The sequence below is a fragment of the Meriones unguiculatus genome, chromosome 3 (assembly GCF_030254825.1).
Source record: "Meriones unguiculatus strain TT.TT164.6M chromosome 3, Bangor_MerUng_6.1, whole genome shotgun sequence".
NCBI classification, from domain to species: Eukaryota; Metazoa; Chordata; class Mammalia; order Rodentia; family Muridae; genus Meriones; species Meriones unguiculatus.
The window spans coordinates 3948596-3967283 of record NC_083351.1 but is presented as its reverse complement, the minus strand read 5'-3'; the positions used below and the strand labels follow the sequence as shown (position 1 = coordinate 3967283).

Sequence of the window (18688 nt, the reverse complement as noted above, 5' to 3'; positions counted from 1 at the left end):
AAGACAGGGCCTTCCAAGGGATGGGTGTCTCTGTGGGCCTGCAGCCTGTCAAGGCCAGCTTGCTCCGCTGCTGCTGGCCATGTTCAGCTTCATCAGACTGGCTTAACTCTGGCCAATGAAGCCATAACCATGGACCCTGGCCACTTTGTCCAGCCTCACCTGCACCTGTTAAATCAGAACACTACCCATTGGTGGGCAAGAGTGAGGGACAGGAGCTATACAGCAAGTGGGTAGCACCTGTGTTCCCTCCAAGTTACTCAGCTCTGCTGAGGGTACCAGAGCTGGGAAAGCAGCTGCATTCAGGTCAGGGACTGAATGGGCCCCATGACGGGACACTGGGGAGAGAGCAGTCCAGCCCTGTAGCTGCAGAGCACCAAGCAGCAGACCACCCAACAAGTGACTGTCACGTTTATTTGTCAATGGGGCCAAAGGGGAGGGGGTGACTATGTGTCACAGTCCTCAGGAACAGCAGCTGTGATGATGAGTGAGGGCTCCAGGACGCCGGGGCTGGCAAAGTTCTCCTCTGAACATAGTCTCTGGCTAGGGAGTTGGGAGGCAAGGCCACCCTGGGTCAGGGACTCCACAATGACCTCTGCAGAGCCCACCTCCACATCTGCGGGTGGCTGGAGAGCCACAACCACCATCTTCTCGTCCTCAATGACCAGGTTTCGGAGCTTGCGCTGCCGTGGATTGTAGTTCTCCACTCGATCGTGGATCTCCATGTGCCTCCGCAGGTGAGCCTGGGAGGAGGAGTGAGCTCAGAGCCTGGGACACAGCGGAGGAGGGGAGCAGACGCAGGACCTGGCCTACCTGCCTCGTGAACTTGTAGCCACACTCTGTGCACTCGAACTTCCTCACACCCTTGTGTCGCCTGACATGCACTCGTAACTGCTCCACAGCTGCAGGAGGAATGGGCCACACGCAGTAAGGGCAGGGCACACACAGGGACAGGGCTGAGACGGGAGACAAGGCCTTCCAGGCCTAAAGGCACAGGAGGCAGCCATACCCTACCCCAGACTTTAACCCTGGGACTCCCACTGCCCAGGACCAGGGCACCGTGCCCCGCTCCACTGCCACAGCAGCTCCACGCCCATCTCCTAGCGCACGGAGAACAGAGCTCTGCTGGCTGGAAGGCTCTAAGGGACACCTGGACGCCACTGTTGCCCTTTTGTAGACCCTCCAACTCAGGCAGGCAGGAAAGAGAAGCCCAACCCTCTGCACCCCCACAGCTTGCCCTTTACCTTTGAAGGTCTTGCCACAGATCTGGCAGAAGTGGGGCCTGCCCTCCTGGTGGCGACTGGCCACATGCCTCAGGAGGGGACCCTTCTCAGTGAAGCGCTGCTCACAGAATTCACAGCTGAAAGGCCTCTCACCCGTGTGGGTGCGGTTGTGCTTGTCCAGACTGGCTGTGGGGGACAAGGTGGGGCTCAGCTGCTGCCTCAACCCTGGGGCAAGGAGGGGCTGGGCCTGCCTCACCTTGGGTACGGAAGGTCTTGCCACAGAGGTGGCACTGGAAAGGCTTCTCGCCTGTGTGTGTTCGGAGGTGCATGTTGAGATTGGCCTTCTGAGTGAAAGCATGGCTGCAGAACTCACAGACATAAGGCCTTTCATTCCTGTTCAGACGGGGACACAAGGCAGAGGGCATCGCTGATTGAACCCCTCCTCTTCCATTTACTCTGTTGGAGCTGGGACACGCTAAGCAGGAGGGAGTCAGTGGCACCAGGCAAGGGACACCACCACCATTCCAAGAAGCAGCAGAGAGATCGATGCTGCTGGAGTTAGAAAGCTAAGGGATAAAAAAGAACTAGCCCCTGGAGGCAGAGACTTGCCTCAGCCTGGGCCCTCCCCACTAGCCTAACAAACCTGCCTGTCTCACCCCTACCTGTCAGGGCTGCAGCTGCTGGCTCAGGAAGAAAGCGCTCGTCCCCATGAGTGCAGACGCTGCTTCCCACGGCAGCAGGGCCACACTGCAAGGAGCAGGGACTCATACCTGTGCTTGGCCTTGATGTGCATCTGTAGCCCATTGCGGCTCGAGGCCCGGTGCCCACACTCCTCACACACAAACAGCTTCTCTCCACGATGCTTAAAAGCCTCGTGAAGCTGTAGTTCCGTCCTAGACAGGAAGCACTTGGCACAAGTGGGGCACTGCAGGAGGGCAGACAGGCAGAGGGAGCAGTGCCAGGTGAGGACAGGGTTGAGCTGTCCAGGAGTCACAGGTGCTCCAGCCCTGCCTAGTACTTACTGCATGGGGTTTAGGGGCTCCGTGCAGCTTGATCATGTGGCTTTGCAAGTCCTTCTTCTGCATGAACTGCTGGGAGCATGAGGAACACTAAAAAAAACAGACCCAGTCAGCTCCAGCGTAGCCTGCACCATCAGAGCCCTGCATGGTGAAGAGGGGCCTAGCCCAGACCCCAAGGACAGTCCCTGATCTGCTAAAGGTTGGCTTCCAAGAGGGGGCAATGTTCAGCCATCCATACCATGCCCAGAGAAATGCTGAGCAAATAAGGCTATCGACAGCAGCCCTGTCTACAGAAGTGATGTCACTGGGTGGGCAACAAAAGCAGGCTTCAAGGGAGAGGAGCCAGATACCACCCCAGGCAGAGGGCTGCACAGCCCACCAGCCCATGACCCTGGGACAAGTTGGGCCTGACCTTATATGGCATTTCCCCTGTGTGAGACACCATGTGCACCCGCAGCTCTGTCCTCCGGCGGAAGGTCTCCTGGCATACGGAGCATGTGAAGACCTGGCAGTGTGAGGGGCAAGCAGGGCCAGCATCAGGGAGGGCCTCTGCCTGCGACGGCAGCCTCTGCAGGGGCTTCCACACGCTGCTGGGAAGTGTCTGCCTGGGGCAGGGGGTGCTGGGGTAGGAGAGGGCGACATGTGACCTGCCTGCCTTAACCACTGGAGCACTGCACACCACCACAGCCAGACCCTTCTCAGCTCCAGACAGCCTAGAGACAGGGCCCAACTGCAACTAGCCAGTCTCTGGGAAGAGAGGGATGGGGTTTAGCCAAACACTACCCATTTGGGACAGGGGGGCAGGCAAGGTGGCCAGCCCTTCCCAGGAGCCATCCCCCACACTTTCCTTGCTCCAAAGCCTCAGATGGAGCTGGACCAGGACAGGCAGGCAAACCCAAAGTATCCCTGTAGGGCCTAACTCTGTGCCTTCTGAATTCACATGTCCTGGCTGTTACTAGGATGCGACATGATGACATCCATGACCACTGCAGCTCTTATGTCAACATGCTGCTGCCCATAAATACTCGGATCAATCCCCAAGTACCTGTTCTGAGCGGTTCATGCAGTTCCGGGCTTCATGCTCTAGGAGGTTCTCCTTGCGAAAATAACACTTCCCACATTTGGGACACTCGAAGGGTTTCTCCCCAGTGTGTTTCCTGCCAAGAAGAGGGGCCACAGAGGTGTGGAGGCTGAGGGGGTCTTTCAGCTCTCTGGAAGTCAGGAGCCCCTCCAGCTCCTGCTAGGGACCCATGCCATGTTGCAGAGGAGGAGGTGCCTGAGGCTCTCAGGAAAAGAAACAGCAGCCATGGGTCCAAGCGGCCAGCTGGGAGCCAGGAATCGGCCCTGCTTCTGCCAGCCTCTCTAAATGGCTGCTTCAGAACTGACTAGCACAGCCTGACTGACAGCCTCCTCTTTGTGGGCTCTATCTTCAACCCACGGAACAGGACAGGTGATACGGCTGTTGACAAAAGCACCTGCTGCCAAGCCAAAGGACCCAAGTTCAATCCCTGAGACCCACACCGCGGAAGAAAACCACCCCACAAGCTGTACTCAGATCTACACACGCCCCACAATAAATGAGTAAGTGAGCAAGTGTGAAGCAGCTGCCAGATGCAGCCTTCGTGGGGTCCCTGCTGGCTCCTGGCTTCCAAACGAGCTCTCCAGCAGTTTCCATTAAGTCCACAAGCCTTAGAAGATAAGGCAACCCTCACTGCCTCTTGGCTCACAGCCCTCCACTGCTTCCTATTTCATCCCAAGAGGACCCAGAGGACAGAGGAGGACACAGGCAGCCTAGGTAAATTAGCCTGTCCCCTCACGTCCTCGCTCTATAAAGTCCTTGTCTGTCCCATGCCCAACTCCAGGTCAAGCCCTCACCCCTCACACCAGCCAGGCTTGCTTCTAGCCCAGGGCATTACTGCTAGCTCTGTTCCCAGCCAGAAGGCCCTCCACAGTGAATGGACCCTTACCTCCTCCAAGTCTAGACAGATGCCAGAGGCCTGTAATATAATCTCAGCTACTTGGTCCTGGATCTTTCTTCTTCCAGCACTGGGAATTGAACCCAGGGTCTCACATTAGGCAAGCACACTACGACTGAGCTATATCCCCAGCCCATTTCCCCTGTGTGAGACACCAATCTGCAGCAGGATCACAAGTTCAGGCCTGTCTTGCTGAAAAGGGCTGGGGATGTAGCTCAGGAGCAGAGGCCCTGGGGTTCAATCCCTAGCACGGAAGGCCATGGGGTGAGTGGGGAAGCCCCCCACCTTCTTAATAAATATGATCCCCCACGCCACACTTATTGGAAACTAACCCTACTACAGGTTATCTATGCAGTAGACTCCAATTCCCAATTCCTGGGCCCTACTCTCCTGCCCCTCCCCCAAACAGGATCCCATACTCTGTAGCCGGCTTGGAATTCACAGGACTTGCAAGATTGCAGGCTCAGTCTGTCAGGTTTGTTCTAAAGCACTGCTTCCCTTTCTTACAAGGCACAAATCTTTCTGTACCTTGCACTGTCATTCAAGTACCATAAAGACCTTCACTGGTACTTTAATGGGCTCCATCAGTCTTGCAGTTTGCTGACTGACCTAAAGAAACCCTGACCTCAGAGCCATGAGTAACACTGAGTGTTCCCACATGTCCAAAAGCCAAACTTACTCTCATCCTCTTCACTGCAAGTTTCCGTGTCTCCTAAGTCCCCACCGTTGCAAGGACCTCATTTTCTATTTTTCTTGTGAGACAGGGTCTCCCTATGTAGTTCTGGCTGGCCTGAAACTCACTCCACAGACTCAAACTCGTAGTAACCCTCCTCCTGCCTCTACTTTCCAAGTGCTGGGATTATAAACAAGTACCACCGCACCTAGATACAGTCATCTCTTGAAACCATTCCTTCCTAGTTCTTAGGGACATCAGCGAACCACAGACCAAGGAAGGAATGGGCAGAGCCTGGGCAGAACCTACCTGTACAGCCTCATCTACCCCAAGGCCAAACCACAGGGATGGCAAACAGGTCTCAATCCTACTCCAGGTAAGCACTGCCGGCTTCCCAGAATGTCCTGCTGACAACAGTATGGCTCTGCCCAACCTGGCCTGGTACAAAAGCAAACGTTAACAGGCCAGTAGGGTGGCACAGCTCCTGAGCACTGGAGATGTGACCTGCGTCTGCAACATGGATTTTTTTTGAGGGGGGAAGGGCGGGGGGGGGTTAGCCCTCGCTGTCCTGGAACTTACATGTTAGACCAAGCTGGTTTCGAACTCAGAGATCAGCCTATCTCTGCCTCCCAAGTGCTGGGATTTAAGGTATGCCATCATTCCTGGTGTGTGGCACAGAATTTTAAGTAATTTGAACTCAAAACAAGCCAGGTGTGGTGGTGGAAATGCCTTTTATCCCAGCACTTGGGAGGAAGATGAAGGTGGATCTTGGAGTTGGAGGCCAGCCTAATCTACATAGTGACAACCTAATCTACAGGACAACCAGGACTATATATAAAGATCCTGTTTTGTTTTGTTTTTTAAAAACAGTCCTAGGAGCAGGAGAGTGGTTGTGCACACCTTTAATTCTAGCACTTGGAAGGCAGAGGCAGGCTGATCTCTGTGAGTTCAAAGCCATCCTGGTCTACAGAGTGTTTCAAAACAGCCAGGACTGTTAAACAGAAAATCCCTGTCAGAAAGAAAGAAAGAAAGAAGGAAGGAAGGAAGGAAGGAAGGAAGGGAGGGAGGGAATGAAAAAGAAGAAAAGAAAGAGAAAGAAGGAAAGAAAAAGAGAGGCAGAGAGAAAAAAGAAGAAAGGAAGGAAAAAAAGGAATGAAAAAGAAAGAAAGAAAGAAGGAAAGAAAAAGAGAGAGGCAGAGAGAAAAAAAGAAGGAAGAAAGAAAGGAAGGATGGAAGGAAGGAAACAAGCAAGGAAGCAAGCAAGCAACCAACCAACCAACCAACCAAACCAGTCCTAGGTATGGTGGGATATGCCTTTAATACCAGCATTTAGGAAGCAGAGACAGGTAGATCTCTAGTTCAAGGCCAGCTTGGTCTACATAGTAAGATCTTACATTTAAAAAAAAAAAAAAAAAAAAAAGCCTGGGGATTAAAATACCTTCAATCCATCTCAGGAAGCAGAGGCAAGCTATATCTTTGAGTTTGATGCTGGCTTGGTCTAAAGAGTGAATTCCAGGACAACCAGGACTACACAGAGAAACCCTGTCCCAAAAAAACAAACAAACTCCCCTACAAAACCAACAATAGGAAAAAAGCTCCACAGTCCTATAAGGGTCGCAGTTAGACAAATGGTCTTTTATAGGTCACTGACTCCCCCACACTAATATCCCAAGAAACACAGGCAGCCTTGGTCCTTCAGACTGGCCTCTGTCAAAGCCTACACTGCCAGAGTTCAGGAATTCCTACTGTCCAACCTAAGCTGCAGCTAAGGGCCAGAGGCGTGTTTCATGTCAGAGCCCACAATGGGTAGAACAGACTGAGTAGGTATCCACAAACCACAATTCACAGGAACACAGAAAGAAGAGGAGGCATGCCAACCAGGCACTATCTGGCCCTGATATAGAGCCCAGAGGAGGGGCGTACAGGACCCTTCCCCCAACATGGAAGGACATATGGAAAAAAAAAATTGAAAAACAGTGTTTACCTGTTGTGGACTTTTAGGTAATATTTGCTGAGGAACTTTTTATGACACGTGGGACATTCAACCGGCACAGCCCCGCCTTTTCTGCTCTCAGTGGGCTCAGCTGTCAAGGACCCTGCACCCAGGGCTGGCTCCGAAGCACAGGGCTTTCTAATGACTTTTGGCTTCCTCCTGGTCAACACAGTCTCAGGCTCAGAAGTGTAATCCCCGTCGTCCTCAACTTGGACCACTACTTCCCACTGTAGTACGGGAGGCAGCAGGAAGGGGTAGGGTCACCTACGTGTCAGCAGGGACCCAGCTTTAGTTCCAACCCAAGCCCCCCAGGGCCCCAGGGCCCCTTCACAAGAGAAACTTCCTTCAGGGCCCAGGGTAGACCACATGAGAACCGTGGACTCACAGCAAAGTGGCTGTTAGCAGGGAGCTGGCCAGGTTCACTACCCTCAGGGAACCCTGGTGCTCACTCCACCACAAGGAAGCTGACAACCATGGACAAGTGCAACCCGTAGAAAGGTCAGCCGAGGCCACTGGCATCCTATGTTTACTCCAGAAGTGTCAGCATTTACCCCCATGCTTGCCTCCCCAGCTCCAGCACCCTGAAAACAGTAGTACCTCATTGCTCTCGCCCTGCAGCGGAGCACCTTCAGCCTCGAAGGGCCTTGGGGGCTCCTTGCAGTCCTCAGACTCTTTGTCCTCTGAGGGACAAGGCTTCAGAGCCTGCTTGAGTTTCCCGCAGAGGAAGGAGGGGCTGCTCTGAGCAAGAGGGTTGAGCTGAGGCTGCTGACCATCTCTGGGCTCCTGATCCACAGGTGCCAGGCTCAGAGTCCTGAAAACTTCCTCCTCATCCAAGTCTGTTGGCTCCGTGAGGTGGCTTTTCACATCCTGGGAGGTAGGCTGCCCCGCTCCATTCTGTGCCTGTCCCACTGAGGTTTTGGGCTGGAAGCTTTGGCATAACTCCACAGCCTCTGGCACCCGCAACTCCTTGGCTGCCAAGAGTACCTGATCCCTGTTCCCTGAGGTGAGGGCGAGGTGACCAGTGTAGAAAAAGTCCAACAGGAGGCCAAAAATCTCAGCAAAACCTGCAGGGAGGACAACGCTGCCCCCTGAGCCATCGCCATAGATTCTCTGGAAAAAATGGCTACAACAGGCCAGAACACTCCAGTGCGCCTTAAAAACCAGGCCCCCCACGTCCAGCGTAGCGTCGCAATACTGGCCCTTCTCACGCTGTTTGTTGAGTTCCTGCAGAACCCTCACGCTGTGCTGTACGAAGGAACCCTCCATAATCTGGAAGGAAAGGCAAACCCAATCAGGAAAGCCCTTTTAGACTTTTAGAAAGCTCCTTACTGAGTTGGACAATTTAACAGCCACCTATGTCGGGATGAAGGCTTGAGTCAAGGTTAGAGGTGCACGCGGAGCAGAGCCAGAGTAGGGTGACAGCCTCTTAGGGGCGGGGAGTGACATAGGTTGGCCAGAGGGGGTGGGGGAGCGGGAGTGGAAAAGCATGGTGCGAGACAGAACAGGGTCGGGATTGGGTGCTGGTGGAAAAAAAATGAAAATGCAAGTTTGGGAACAGACAAAAGTGAACCCCAAATGATCCGCAGCACACCCAACGCACAGCCAGTAGGGCAGGGCGCTGGCAGCGCACAGGTGACCCACGCCCACGCCGCGCATGCAGGTCGCGAGCGGCGAGCGGAAGGCGGCGGCCACACTCTCGGCAGCGCCCGGGACGGCCCGCCGCCTCCCTCCCGCGCCCTCCTCACCCGGCGGGTCCTCCCGGCTTGCACCGGCCTCTGCTCCGGGCTAGACCACTTCCACCGCCCACAAGACTAAATACTGCCCGGCCCACCGCGCGGAGTCGCCGCCGTCGCCGCGCCGGATGTGACGTGTGGCGCTCAGGCCTAAACCGGACGCCTCGGTGGCGTAGGCCTCCTAAGGCCCGCCGCGGAGGCGGAGCCTCACAGAAAGAGCAAAGCGCCGCGTAGGGGGCAGGGCAGGGCCCAAATCCTAACGCGCGGGTTAGCTTTTCTGGAAGTCGCCTAGCAACATCAAGCTGGGGGCTAGGCTCCCGCTAGTTGGTGTGCGCTCCCCAAATCGCCCCAGACCGGAAGAGCAGCCAAGAAGCTACACAGACACTGCACACACACATTACGGCTTTATTGCACTGGATTCTTCTGTGTGCTTATACAACGCAAGCCGTGGGTGAACTCTCCCAGACACCTCAGGCTCTCAGCCCCGCTGGACCTGCCACCTTCAAGACAGGAGACAGGAGAGGCTTCTGGTCCTGCCCTGCCCCAACAGTCCCCATGGATCAGGTAGAGCCGCTGCGCCTCGTGTATTCCTGAATGGAGGCCTGAAAGTGTTCCGTATTGTTGAGTTCTGGACGGCAGAGAATCACGTAGCACTTGGGGAGGAAGTAACCGCAGAAGCCGCCACTCAGAGTGGTCAGCCCCGCCAGCATATTGACCGCGGGCAGGTAGCTGCCCTGGTAAATACTGGACATAGTGAAGAAGGCGATCCAGGATACGAAGTTGAGAAGCAGGCTAAAGGTGACACATTTGGCTTCGTTATAGTTCTCTGGCAGTTCCTTACCCAGGTAGCTGCAGGCAAAGGTGCTGATGGAGAGGAGGGTATTGTGGGTGAAAGCCAACAGGAAGCCCACGGAGTTGACCTCTGTGCACTCAAGAATCACCAGATGGGGGAAGCGCCGGTATTCCCTGCTGGGCAGTGGGGTCCACACTGCAAGCCATGTGAGACAGATGAGCAGATGGACCCCGGAGCTAACAATGACAAATAGACCGGCACCATGGTTTTGGGCCCAGGTGTGGTAGAATGTGGGTATCCTGGTAGAAAACTTGAAGATCACAACCAGTTGGAGGGAGCGGATTGTCAGGCAGGAAAGGAAAATGGCAAACCCGAGAGAAAAGAGTGGCTGACGCAGCAAGCATGTGGGCACCGTGGGCTCCCCGAAGAAGCCATACAAGCTGCAACTCCCTGCAGCCAGTGAACCCAGCATGAGGAAGCACAGCCTGCCCCCGGCTGACCTTACCACCGGCGTGTGAAGATGGCAGGCAAACAGGCCAGCAGTGCCAACCAGCAGCAGCAGCAAGAGTGTGTTAGCTGCTAATAGCACCAAAGAGAAGGGGTCATGCCAAGCCAGGAACTCGACAGCGCGTGAGGAGCAGCCTGTGCTTCCCTGTGGTGCCCATTCTTCTTTTCCACAAGGCTGGCAGCTGTGAAGATCTGAAAGGGAAGACCAGGTTCCTCAGAGCCAGGTGAGCAGAAGGGGAACAGAGGCCAATGGCTTTCAGGCCTGCAAGATGCTGTGAGGGCTGCAGCTCAACAGGCAGGCTTCTGGAGCCGTAGTGAGGGGGGATCTCAGAACAGCCACAGGCTCTAAACACATCCTCAAAAGTTCCGTGTTTTCTGTGACTCAGGATCCCATGGGGCTCTGCAAACACAGCTTTATGCCAATAGCTCTACCTGCAGGCTAGTGAGGTGATGAGTTGGTAAGAGCAACCAGCTTTAAAGATATGGCCTATCTGTCTCTCTCCCCAGTGTTTCCATTAACCAGATACACCTGAGCTTCACTCCAAGATCTCTGAGTCCTGACTCCCTGGTGATGCACCCAGCGGACACTCCCACCACCGAGTTATTAAAAGGAAAGAATGTGTGCCCTGCTGTATAAGCTGACTCCATAGCTCTCTTCCCTGCAGACATCAAGTATCTACATTTAACCCAAGCCATTCAGGAGCTGATTCCTTGGGTCAAGGAAGGGGCCTCATATGAACAGAACAGCACAGAGGAGCTGTGTCTCTTTAGATAAAGAGGTTGCAGTTAGGACCAGATTCATCTGTAGGAGCCAGTGGTGGGTGAGGGATGACAGGGTCCTCTGACAGAGGACACACCAAGGTCTGAGGCTTCCAGATGGTTGTTTCTGCCCAGTCAGAATTCAGCCAAGTGGCAAGTGTCCTCCAGCCTATACCCCACTGACAAGCCTGTGGGCCGGAGCCCAGTTCTGAGGCCCTTGGGTGCTGGATCACTCACTGTTCACTCACCGCTCTTGTTGAGAAAGGTTCCAGCTTCGCAAGGCATGCACTCGAAGCAGCAGTGGTGCGAGCCCACAACCACCCTGTGATGACCCTCCAGACAGTTCCCAGTGCACACGGATGTCGGCACCTGTGAGAAGCCACACTGGTCTCAATCACACAGAGGCGCCCAAGGCGAGGGGCAGCTCCAGGTTCACTGAGAGCAGAGCCCAGGGTCAGGGGAGCCGAGACCCAAGCTGAGTATCTGCATGGTGACACGTGGGGCCAGAGTCCCTGGCAAGAGTGAGCAGACCTGACACAGCCTGACATCTGTGGCCTCTTTCCCGCTCTCGGTAGGCATCGGTCTCTGGGCTCCAAACCAGGCACCTGAAGAGTGACCTTGTCCCCATTACCTGATTGTCCTTCCCGTGCCACTGGATTTTCGTCTTATTTATGTCCAGATGAACTGGAGACAATGAGGCAGAGCCGATGACCTTAAAGGTCCATTCAGGTCCACTCCAGTCCCAGGCAATGATGTTATAATAACCTAGAGGGTCCCCATTATCATCGAATGCCACAGTATCCTTGTGGAGAAGAAAATTCACCTTGTAGATCTGCTGAAGAAGCTGGGAGAGACAGATGTCATGAAGCCACCACAGACCACACAGAGCCAGGCAGCCCAGAGAGTCAGCAGGGCTCACTTGAGCTATGTCCTACAGGGTCCAGCCTACTCTTAAGGTCTGGTTCCTTCCTCAGCAGTCTGTTCTCACCCCTAGTCAGAATTCCCTTGAGCCCTGACCAGCCTCCTGAGAGGAGACCTCTCATAAAGGACTGTTTTGTAAGCATTTTTAGCCTTTGACATCACTGGGGTATGGGGGTTGGGAGAAAACAAGGAATATCAGAGAAGAGAAGGACGCACCTACTAGAAGAGCAGACGGTGCACCCCCACTCCTGGGATCGGATGTTCTGGGTACCGACACCCTGGCTGGAATCTCTTACCTGCCATGGGTAAACTGGGCCTCTGGAGCAGACCTTCGAGGTGCATCCCAGGAGCTGGTGGAGGCCGTGGGCCACAGCGTACACAGCCTGGTACACGTTGTAGGCAGCACTCATGGAGAAGGCCCCGAGTGTGGGCATGCTATGCGCAGTGAAGGCATGGCACTCCCGGCACAGCTGGTTACTGCTGCACCAGGACCCCTCTGGACAGGCCCTGGGAGCACCCGTTACTGCTCTGACGTAAGACTCTTCAAACTCTCTCAGGCCAGGGACTTGTCTCTGCTGGATGGACACGCCTAGCACTGTCCCAATGCCTTGGATCCCAGGCATCTTGCTGATGTACGTGGAGATGGCCCAGTCCTCTGAGGCAATCCACACCTTGCCAGTCAGTTGGGCCAGCACCACAGAGCGGAAAAACACTCTAGCCAGGTGCCGGTTAGAGAAAACCACAACCACAGTGGTCCTGGCTTGGGCCAAGTGGTCCATCATGCGCTGCATTCTGGGCTCCCCCACCCGGGCCGAGAAAGGGATGATGTCCTTGAAGGCAATGCAGATGCCCTGAGATGTGGCCAGCTCCTCCAGAGCCCTTACCCCCAGCTGCCCGTAATCACCATAGCTGCCGATGAGTGAGATCCAGACCCACCCGAAACTCTGCAGTAGCCTCACCATGACCTCCACCTGGTGCTTATCGCTGGGGATGGTACGGAGAAAAGATGGGTACTGCCGCTTTGCACTGAGTATCACACTGCTGGCCTCATAGCTGATCTGTGGGGAGGGGTTCCATTCACTAGGGTCAGCCCCACCCCCATGGTCCCCCCCCCAGTATAGGGAGGATGCAGGCCAAGACGGCAGGCTTCTCTGGGGCTGTCCAAGAGGGGTGGGGTTGGGTCTAATAGACCAAATGTTGTAAACTGCCTGATAGATGATGTGTTTTAAACAGGGAACAAGCCATGCTCTCTTGGTCCTTGGCATAGGTAGGACAGGGCAGGAGACCTTAACTCTCACTTCCATCCTGCACACTGCAGGGAGCTCCTAAGGTTCCCCTTGATAAATGACATATTCAGATCAAGTTTGAGGAGTCTGTCTCTAAATCAAGTGAAGAAGAACTTGCTGGAAAGTTTAGAGCAAGGGCCTGATGAAATCAGCTTAGTGACAGTTAGTGGTGGTCTGTAAAAGGTGAAAGATTTAACCAGCTGTGGCCAGTAAACCAGCACTTGGTAGGTAGAGGTGGGAGTATCAGGAGTTCAAAGCCACCCTGCCTGGACTGTGATGCAAGTACAGGGCCCATCTGGGCCACACCCTGCCTGGACTGTGATGCAAGTACAGGGCCCATCTGGGCCACATGAGACCCTGTCTCAAAAGGCCAAAGGGAAAAAAGAGGAAAGTGAAAGACTCCTTTGGTTGGTTGGTTGGTTGTTTGGTTTTTGGAAACAGTTCCTCTGTGGGGCCCTGGCTGTCCTGGACTGCTCTACAGACCAGGGCTGGCTTCAAATTTAGAGATCTGCTTGCCTCTGCCTCGAAAGCTCTGAGATTAAAGGCTTGTGCCATCTCCACCAAGCCAAAAGATGGGCCCTGAAGGGAAACTAGATTTGATGGCAATGATTTGGCAGTAAAAACCTAGGTGGGTATCGTGGGCCATGGCAAGGCTTAAAGGGAAGTGAGCTCAGCATGGAGCTGCTGCTGGGGAAAGTGGGTGAGGAAGGCGTGGTCGGAAGTCAGAATGCATGCCAGAAATGGGGACAGGGGAGAGGAGATCAGGGAGGGGCAGGAGGCAAAAGGACCCTCTCCAGAGACAGACAGACAGAGAGAGAGAGAGAGAGAGAGAGAGAGGCGAGGACATAAATGCCAAGGACGGTGCTATACAAGGAGTGGTTGGGCATGTCGTAAAAGAGTCATGCAGGGCAAAGGACGGACAAGTGGTTATTGGGTTAGGAGCTCTAGAAGGCACACATGAGGTGAGGACAGAACCCAAGGCTGAGGCACAAATGGAAGGGTGAACCAAGCTAGACTAGAGAGCTCTAGGAAGTTCAGTGACAAGACACAGAAAGAGCCAGATACATGAGGACAGGGGACTCAGAAGAGGGATCCCTGTAGATAGGAGACCTTCTTAGACAGACTGCTAGCGCAGCAGGGGGCCAGGCTTGGGGCAGCACAGAACCACCACTGAACAGCAAGGAAGAATGGCTTGCCTGCAGGTGATCTAGTACCTGGGAAGTAAAGGCTGTTAGGATAACAGAGACAATGGAGACTTTGGATGGAGGGAAGGCACAGAAAGTAAACAACTGGGTGGCAAGCCTTTCAAAATGATGACGGGGGGGGGGGGGGGGGGTGTGGCACATGCCTTTAATCCCAGCACTTGGGAGGCAGAGGCAGTTGGATCTCTGTGAGTTTGTGGCCAGCCTGGTCCACATAGTGAGATCCAGGACAGCCAGAGCTACATAGAAGACCCTATCTCAAAACAAACAAAAATTTGAAAGGACAGGGTTGGGCTGGGGAGATAGCTCAGAGGTTTAGAGCACTGACTGCTTCCATAGGTCCTGAGTTCAATTCCCAGCAACCACATCGTGGCTCACAACCATCTATAATGAGATCTGGTGTCCTATTCTCTTGTGCAGGTGTACATGCAGGCAGAACTCTGTATACATAATAAATAAATAAATCTTAAAAAAAAAAAAAAAAAGAAAGAAAGAAAAAGAAAGGACAGGGTTTCCCAAAGATGGCTGAGACAGGAAGTCAGGAAGACTGGGCAGTAGCAGTGATGGTCAGAATGCCTGCAACCTGACTAGAGATCAAGGGGGCTTCCTTCCCTTAGAGAGGACCCAGCTCCCATTGCCTTCCACCCTAGACTTACACCCTAGATGGAGGTTCTGAGGCTTGGCTTACCAGGGGCATCAGAAAGGGGCCCAGCAGGGCGGCAGTAGTGATAGCATGGTCAGTGTTGCCAGGCCCAATGAGCGCCACCATCGTGGAAGAATAGTTGTGAAGGCCTCTCTGCATCTCGATGTGCCTAGTCTCCTGCAGGGCGAGCACCCTCAGGGTGGCATACACATTGGCAGACTCTGAGCACACATCATACAGTTCATACCCCAGGGTGATGTTGGGAAGCAGGGCTGTGGAGTTGTTTATCTCCTCAATGCCGAACCTCATGGCCTGGAAGAGGTGGTAGCCATGGCCATTGAAGCTGTCAGGTCTGCAGGGAGAGCCCAGGGAGAACTCAGAAGGTTAAAGCCCACGAGACCCCAGGCTTTGGAGGCAGAAAGGAACCTCTGAGGTCTCTGTCCAAGCCAGCACCAGCCTGAAACACCTCAGCTCAGGTTCTCAGAATTGAGACTATCACATGTTACAAGGTCCTGCTCTCAGGGGAACATGATGGTTTAATAAAGCAAAGCAAACCCCTTTCCTCCTTGGCTGCTGGGAGTCTATAGCATGTAAGCATCAGACCAGTGTCTCTCCACATTGGAGTGTACAGGAATGCTTGACTAACTGAATGTCTATTTGATTGCTGGTTTAATGATTTTTTTATTTTTTTTTTTGGCTTGGCATGGCATTGAGACAGGATTTTCAATAATTTCTGAAATGGCCCTAAGCATACTTTTGCCATTTATACTATATATTTGAAGTAGTGTTTTCAGCAATTAACATATCAATTAACTGTAAAATAATTTGTGTCCAGAAATGCCAAATATTCAGCTGAGATTTATGTGAAAATAAACAAATACATTCATTTCATTATTATGCAGTGTTTTAGTCTTTTTTTTTTTCTTGTTTTGTTTTGTTTGTTTTTTAAGACAGGGTTTCTCTTTTTTGTAGCCTTGGCTGCCCTCGACTCAATTTGTAGACCAGGCTGGCCTCAAACTCAAAGAGATCCAACTGCCTCTGCCTCCCAAGTACTGAGATTAAAGTGCACCACCCGCCTAGAACTTTCTTTTTTGAGACCGTCTCACTAGATAGCCCTTGCTGGCCTGGGACTATATAGAGGAGGCTGGCCTAGAATTCACAGAGACCCACCTTCTGAGTGCTCTGCCTTCTGAGTGCTAGTATTAAAGGCGTGTACCACCATGCCAGCAATATCTACCTGTTTTGTATACCTAAAGTCACTTAAAAATTTGAAGGGGTGGGGCCAGGCCTGGTGGCACACACCTTAAATCCCAGCACTTGGGAGGCAGAAGTAGTTGGATCTCTGAGTTTGAAACCAGTTTGATCTACAAAGGAAGTCCATGACAGAGAAACCTGTCTCCAAAAACAAACAAAAAATTCTCAGGGGGTGCTGGAGAGATAGATCAGTGGTTAAGAGCACTGGCTGCTCTCCCAGAGGTCCAGGATTCAATTCCCAGCAACCACATAGCAGTTCACAACCATTTGTAACTCCAGAGGATCCGATGCCCTCTTTTGGCCTCTGTGGCCACCAGGCATGCACACGGTACCCAGACATATTTGTAGATAAAATACTCTTACATATAAAACATAAAAATAAAGTAAATCTTTAAAATCCTTTTTCAGGTACAAAAAATTGCCATAAATGCAAGATTTTTAAAAAGCTCACCCTAAAGAAACAGAGGTAATACATGCATACAAATTCTCTCTCTCTCTCCCCCCCTCCTTCTCCCTCTCTCTCAAACACATACAAACACGCACACAGGAGAAGGTTTACTTTGTGGAACTGGCTCACATAACTGGGAGTTATTTAGTTCAAAGCTTGGAGGGCTAGCCAGAAAGCTGGGCACTCTGCTGAATCTGAGGGCAGCTGGGGACTCCAGTCCTTTGCAGGGCCTCAGTCTCGTCTCTGAAGGCCTTACTTAAATGGATTTTGTGAGGCCCATTTACTGTCCATAGGCAACCTATCAATTTAAATGTTAACCACATCAAAAACATACTTGGGCAGTAACATCTAAACTGATGTTTGAGACAGCAACTCTAGGCGCCATCTCTTGGTCAAAGTGACATGTAAAATTAACTATTACACCTGCCTCATACGCTTCAACCTAGGCTGGAAGTTCTCCACTTTGGTGACTATTGTCAAGAGGGACACGGTGCTGAAGACATGATTCAACCCTTCATGAAGAGCACATCAGTCTGTTGTGCTCTCCAGCTCTCTGCCTTCCAGCACTCACGTCCCTATCCTGGCTGTACTGAGAGGCTCAGTACCTCTTGAACATAGAGTCCCTCAGTTACATTAAGCCAGTTTTCTGATATCCTAGAAACCTGCCTTCCAAGCCCAAGTGTTCTCTTCCCAGTCTCCTATCTGCAGCTCTCAGAGGCCTAGTCCTCACAGGCCAGGGTTCCCAATGTAATATGTCCTGGCCAACAGTCGGTCATCATGGGCAGGATATCTCACACTGCAGTGCACTAGCACTCTGGACCTTCCTCCCCCAATATAAGGCTTGTATAGACTACAAAAAGTCATCTTTAAAAGAAAAGTCATGGGGAACTCCACTTGCCAGCTGGAGAAAAGCCAGGAGAATCAAACTGAGCTGCAACCTACTTTTAACAGCAAAAGCAAAAGAACATATTGAGGTATGGATAATAATACACAGAACAAAATAACACATTGCAATATAAATAAGCAAACAACACCATAAAGTAGAACCTGATGGGTTTGTTTAGCCATCTGCTTGATTTCAGCTGTTACAGATTGGTGAGGAAGGATTGGGGCAGAACTCAGTGGGTAGCCTAACGCAAACAGAAGAGCCCTTGTGCTCTACTAAGTGAGAGGCCCTTCTCTTTGACAGGGTTTCTAGCCGAGGCTGGCCTCATGCATTAGCCACCAAATCCAGCTGATGTGGTACTGGAGGTTAGACCCAGGGCCTCAGCTACTCTAAGCGAGCACCAAACAGTAGGTGATAGCTCTGTGGCCCCTACTCACCTGTCACACCTTGTCACCTGGGGTCTGTGCCTCACCTGCAGACAGTCAGCATGGAGAGAGAACAGGCCCCCAAGGAGGAAATCCCCTGGGAGGCTGAAGCCTGGAGAGGACTCTGTCCTGTAGCAGCTGGGAGTCCAGCAATAAGCAACAGGGAGCTGAAGGCTGACCAGGTGAACTACCCAGAAAAGCATGCTGGCAAGATGTCCCTTTGCCCAGCATGGCGTAGCTCACTTCTGACAAGGCTGGCTGCTTAAATACAATGAATGACAGCTGCCCAGATGCTTCATAACTTCATGCCCCTGAAAGGGGTGGGACTGGAGCCCAGTTGTTGAAAGCCTGTTGCCCTTCCGGGCTGTGGTCTCTCTCAGGAACTGGGCAGGGCCAGGACATGGATGCAAACCAGGTGGCCCTCTGAGACCCCCTCCTCTGGAAGGCTGTGGTTTCTGTTCTTGCCCTGGTGCTCTGGCTTCACCTGGCTCAGGAAGAGAGCCCTGCTGCTTTTGGGGGGAGAGGGAAGGCTGGGCCACTGAAGGTGGTCAGAGCTACTATCAGGGAGCTAATGTGTATCTTGTTTATTTTGTTTTTGTTTGTTTGCTTTTGTTTTTGAGGCAGTCTCTTGCTCTGTTACCCAGGGCTCAGGCCATCCTCCTACCTCTGTCAAGGAAGGCACTAATAAGTACTGCTGGCTATGTCGGTGCCTTGGCAGTTACAGAACTTAGTAAATATCATTTAGTCAACCTGAGACCAGGTTTTTGAGTTGGCGGCCCCAGTATTCAGACATTCAAACTGTGAGCTAATCATCATGGTTTAAACTTTGCTATCCGGGATTGCTCCCGACAGCCAGAAGACAAATGTATGCAAACCCAGCATATACAAATAGACAGAATTTGTTTTTAATGCCAATCCTGGAGTTTTTTTCTGCAGGAAGAAAAAAAAAA

General features: G+C 52.7%; 2 protein-coding genes and 1 long non-coding RNA gene across 3 annotated transcripts; 1 reads left to right on the top strand and 2 right to left on the bottom strand.

The window, feature by feature from the left end:
- Window positions 1-392: 392 nt before the first annotated feature.
- Window positions 393-8755, bottom strand: Zbtb48 (zinc finger and BTB domain containing 48). The gene is made up of 11 exons (XM_021644262.2): window positions 8627-8755; window positions 7479-8150; window positions 6873-7108; window positions 3285-3396; window positions 2652-2744; window positions 2243-2329; window positions 1991-2145; window positions 1477-1613; window positions 1242-1406; window positions 811-899; window positions 393-740 (listed from the first exon to the last, which is right to left on the bottom strand). The coding sequence occupies exons 2-11, from the start codon at window positions 8145-8147 to the stop codon at window positions 444-446; spliced, it is 2040 nt and encodes a 679-aa protein (XP_021499937.1). The 5' UTR covers window positions 8148-8150; window positions 8627-8755; the 3' UTR covers window positions 393-443.
- Window positions 8756-8779: 24 nt separating this feature from the next.
- Tas1r1 (taste 1 receptor member 1) lies at window positions 8780-18623 on the bottom strand. The gene is made up of 6 exons (XM_021644270.2): window positions 17751-18623; window positions 14771-15077; window positions 11891-12652; window positions 11305-11517; window positions 10922-11042; window positions 8780-10106 (listed from the first exon to the last, which is right to left on the bottom strand). Exons 1-6 carry the CDS (start codon window positions 17939-17941, stop codon window positions 9175-9177), a joined length of 2526 nt encoding a protein of 841 aa, XP_021499945.2. The 5' UTR covers window positions 17942-18623; the 3' UTR covers window positions 8780-9174.
- Window positions 10000-14585, top strand: LOC132652929 (uncharacterized). The gene is made up of 2 exons (XR_009590413.1): window positions 10000-10138; window positions 10422-14585. It is a non-coding gene; the product is annotated as an uncharacterized LOC132652929 (long non-coding RNA).
- Window positions 18624-18688: the final 65 nt, after the last annotated feature.

Excerpts from the sequence above, each read along its gene's own strand:
- Zbtb48 (XM_021644262.2), bottom strand. The coding sequence starts at position 8,147 with ATGGAGGGTTCCTTCGTACAGCACAGCGTGAGGGTTCTGCAGGAACTC. Across the intron at positions 2,330-2,651 it reads CAGGGGAAATGCCATATAAG|TGTTCCTCATGCTCCCAGCA; the intron begins GTCAGGCCCAAC and ends TGTTTTTTTTAG. Across the intron at positions 1,407-1,476 it reads CAAGACCTTCCGTACCCAAG|CCAGTCTGGACAAGCACAAC; the intron begins GTGAGGCAGGCC and ends TGTCCCCCACAG.
- Tas1r1 (XM_021644270.2), bottom strand. The coding sequence starts at position 17,941 with ATGCTTTTCTGGGTAGTTCACCTGGTCAGCCTTCAGCTCCCTGTTGCT. Across the intron at positions 15,078-17,750 it reads CAGGTGACAAGGTGTGACAG|ACCTGACAGCTTCAATGGCC; the intron begins GTGAGTAGGGGC and ends CTCTCCCTGCAG. Across the intron at positions 10,107-10,921 it reads AACCTTTCTCAACAAGAGCG|ATCTTCACAGCTGCCAGCCT; the intron begins GTGAGTGAACAG and ends CTTCCCTTTCAG.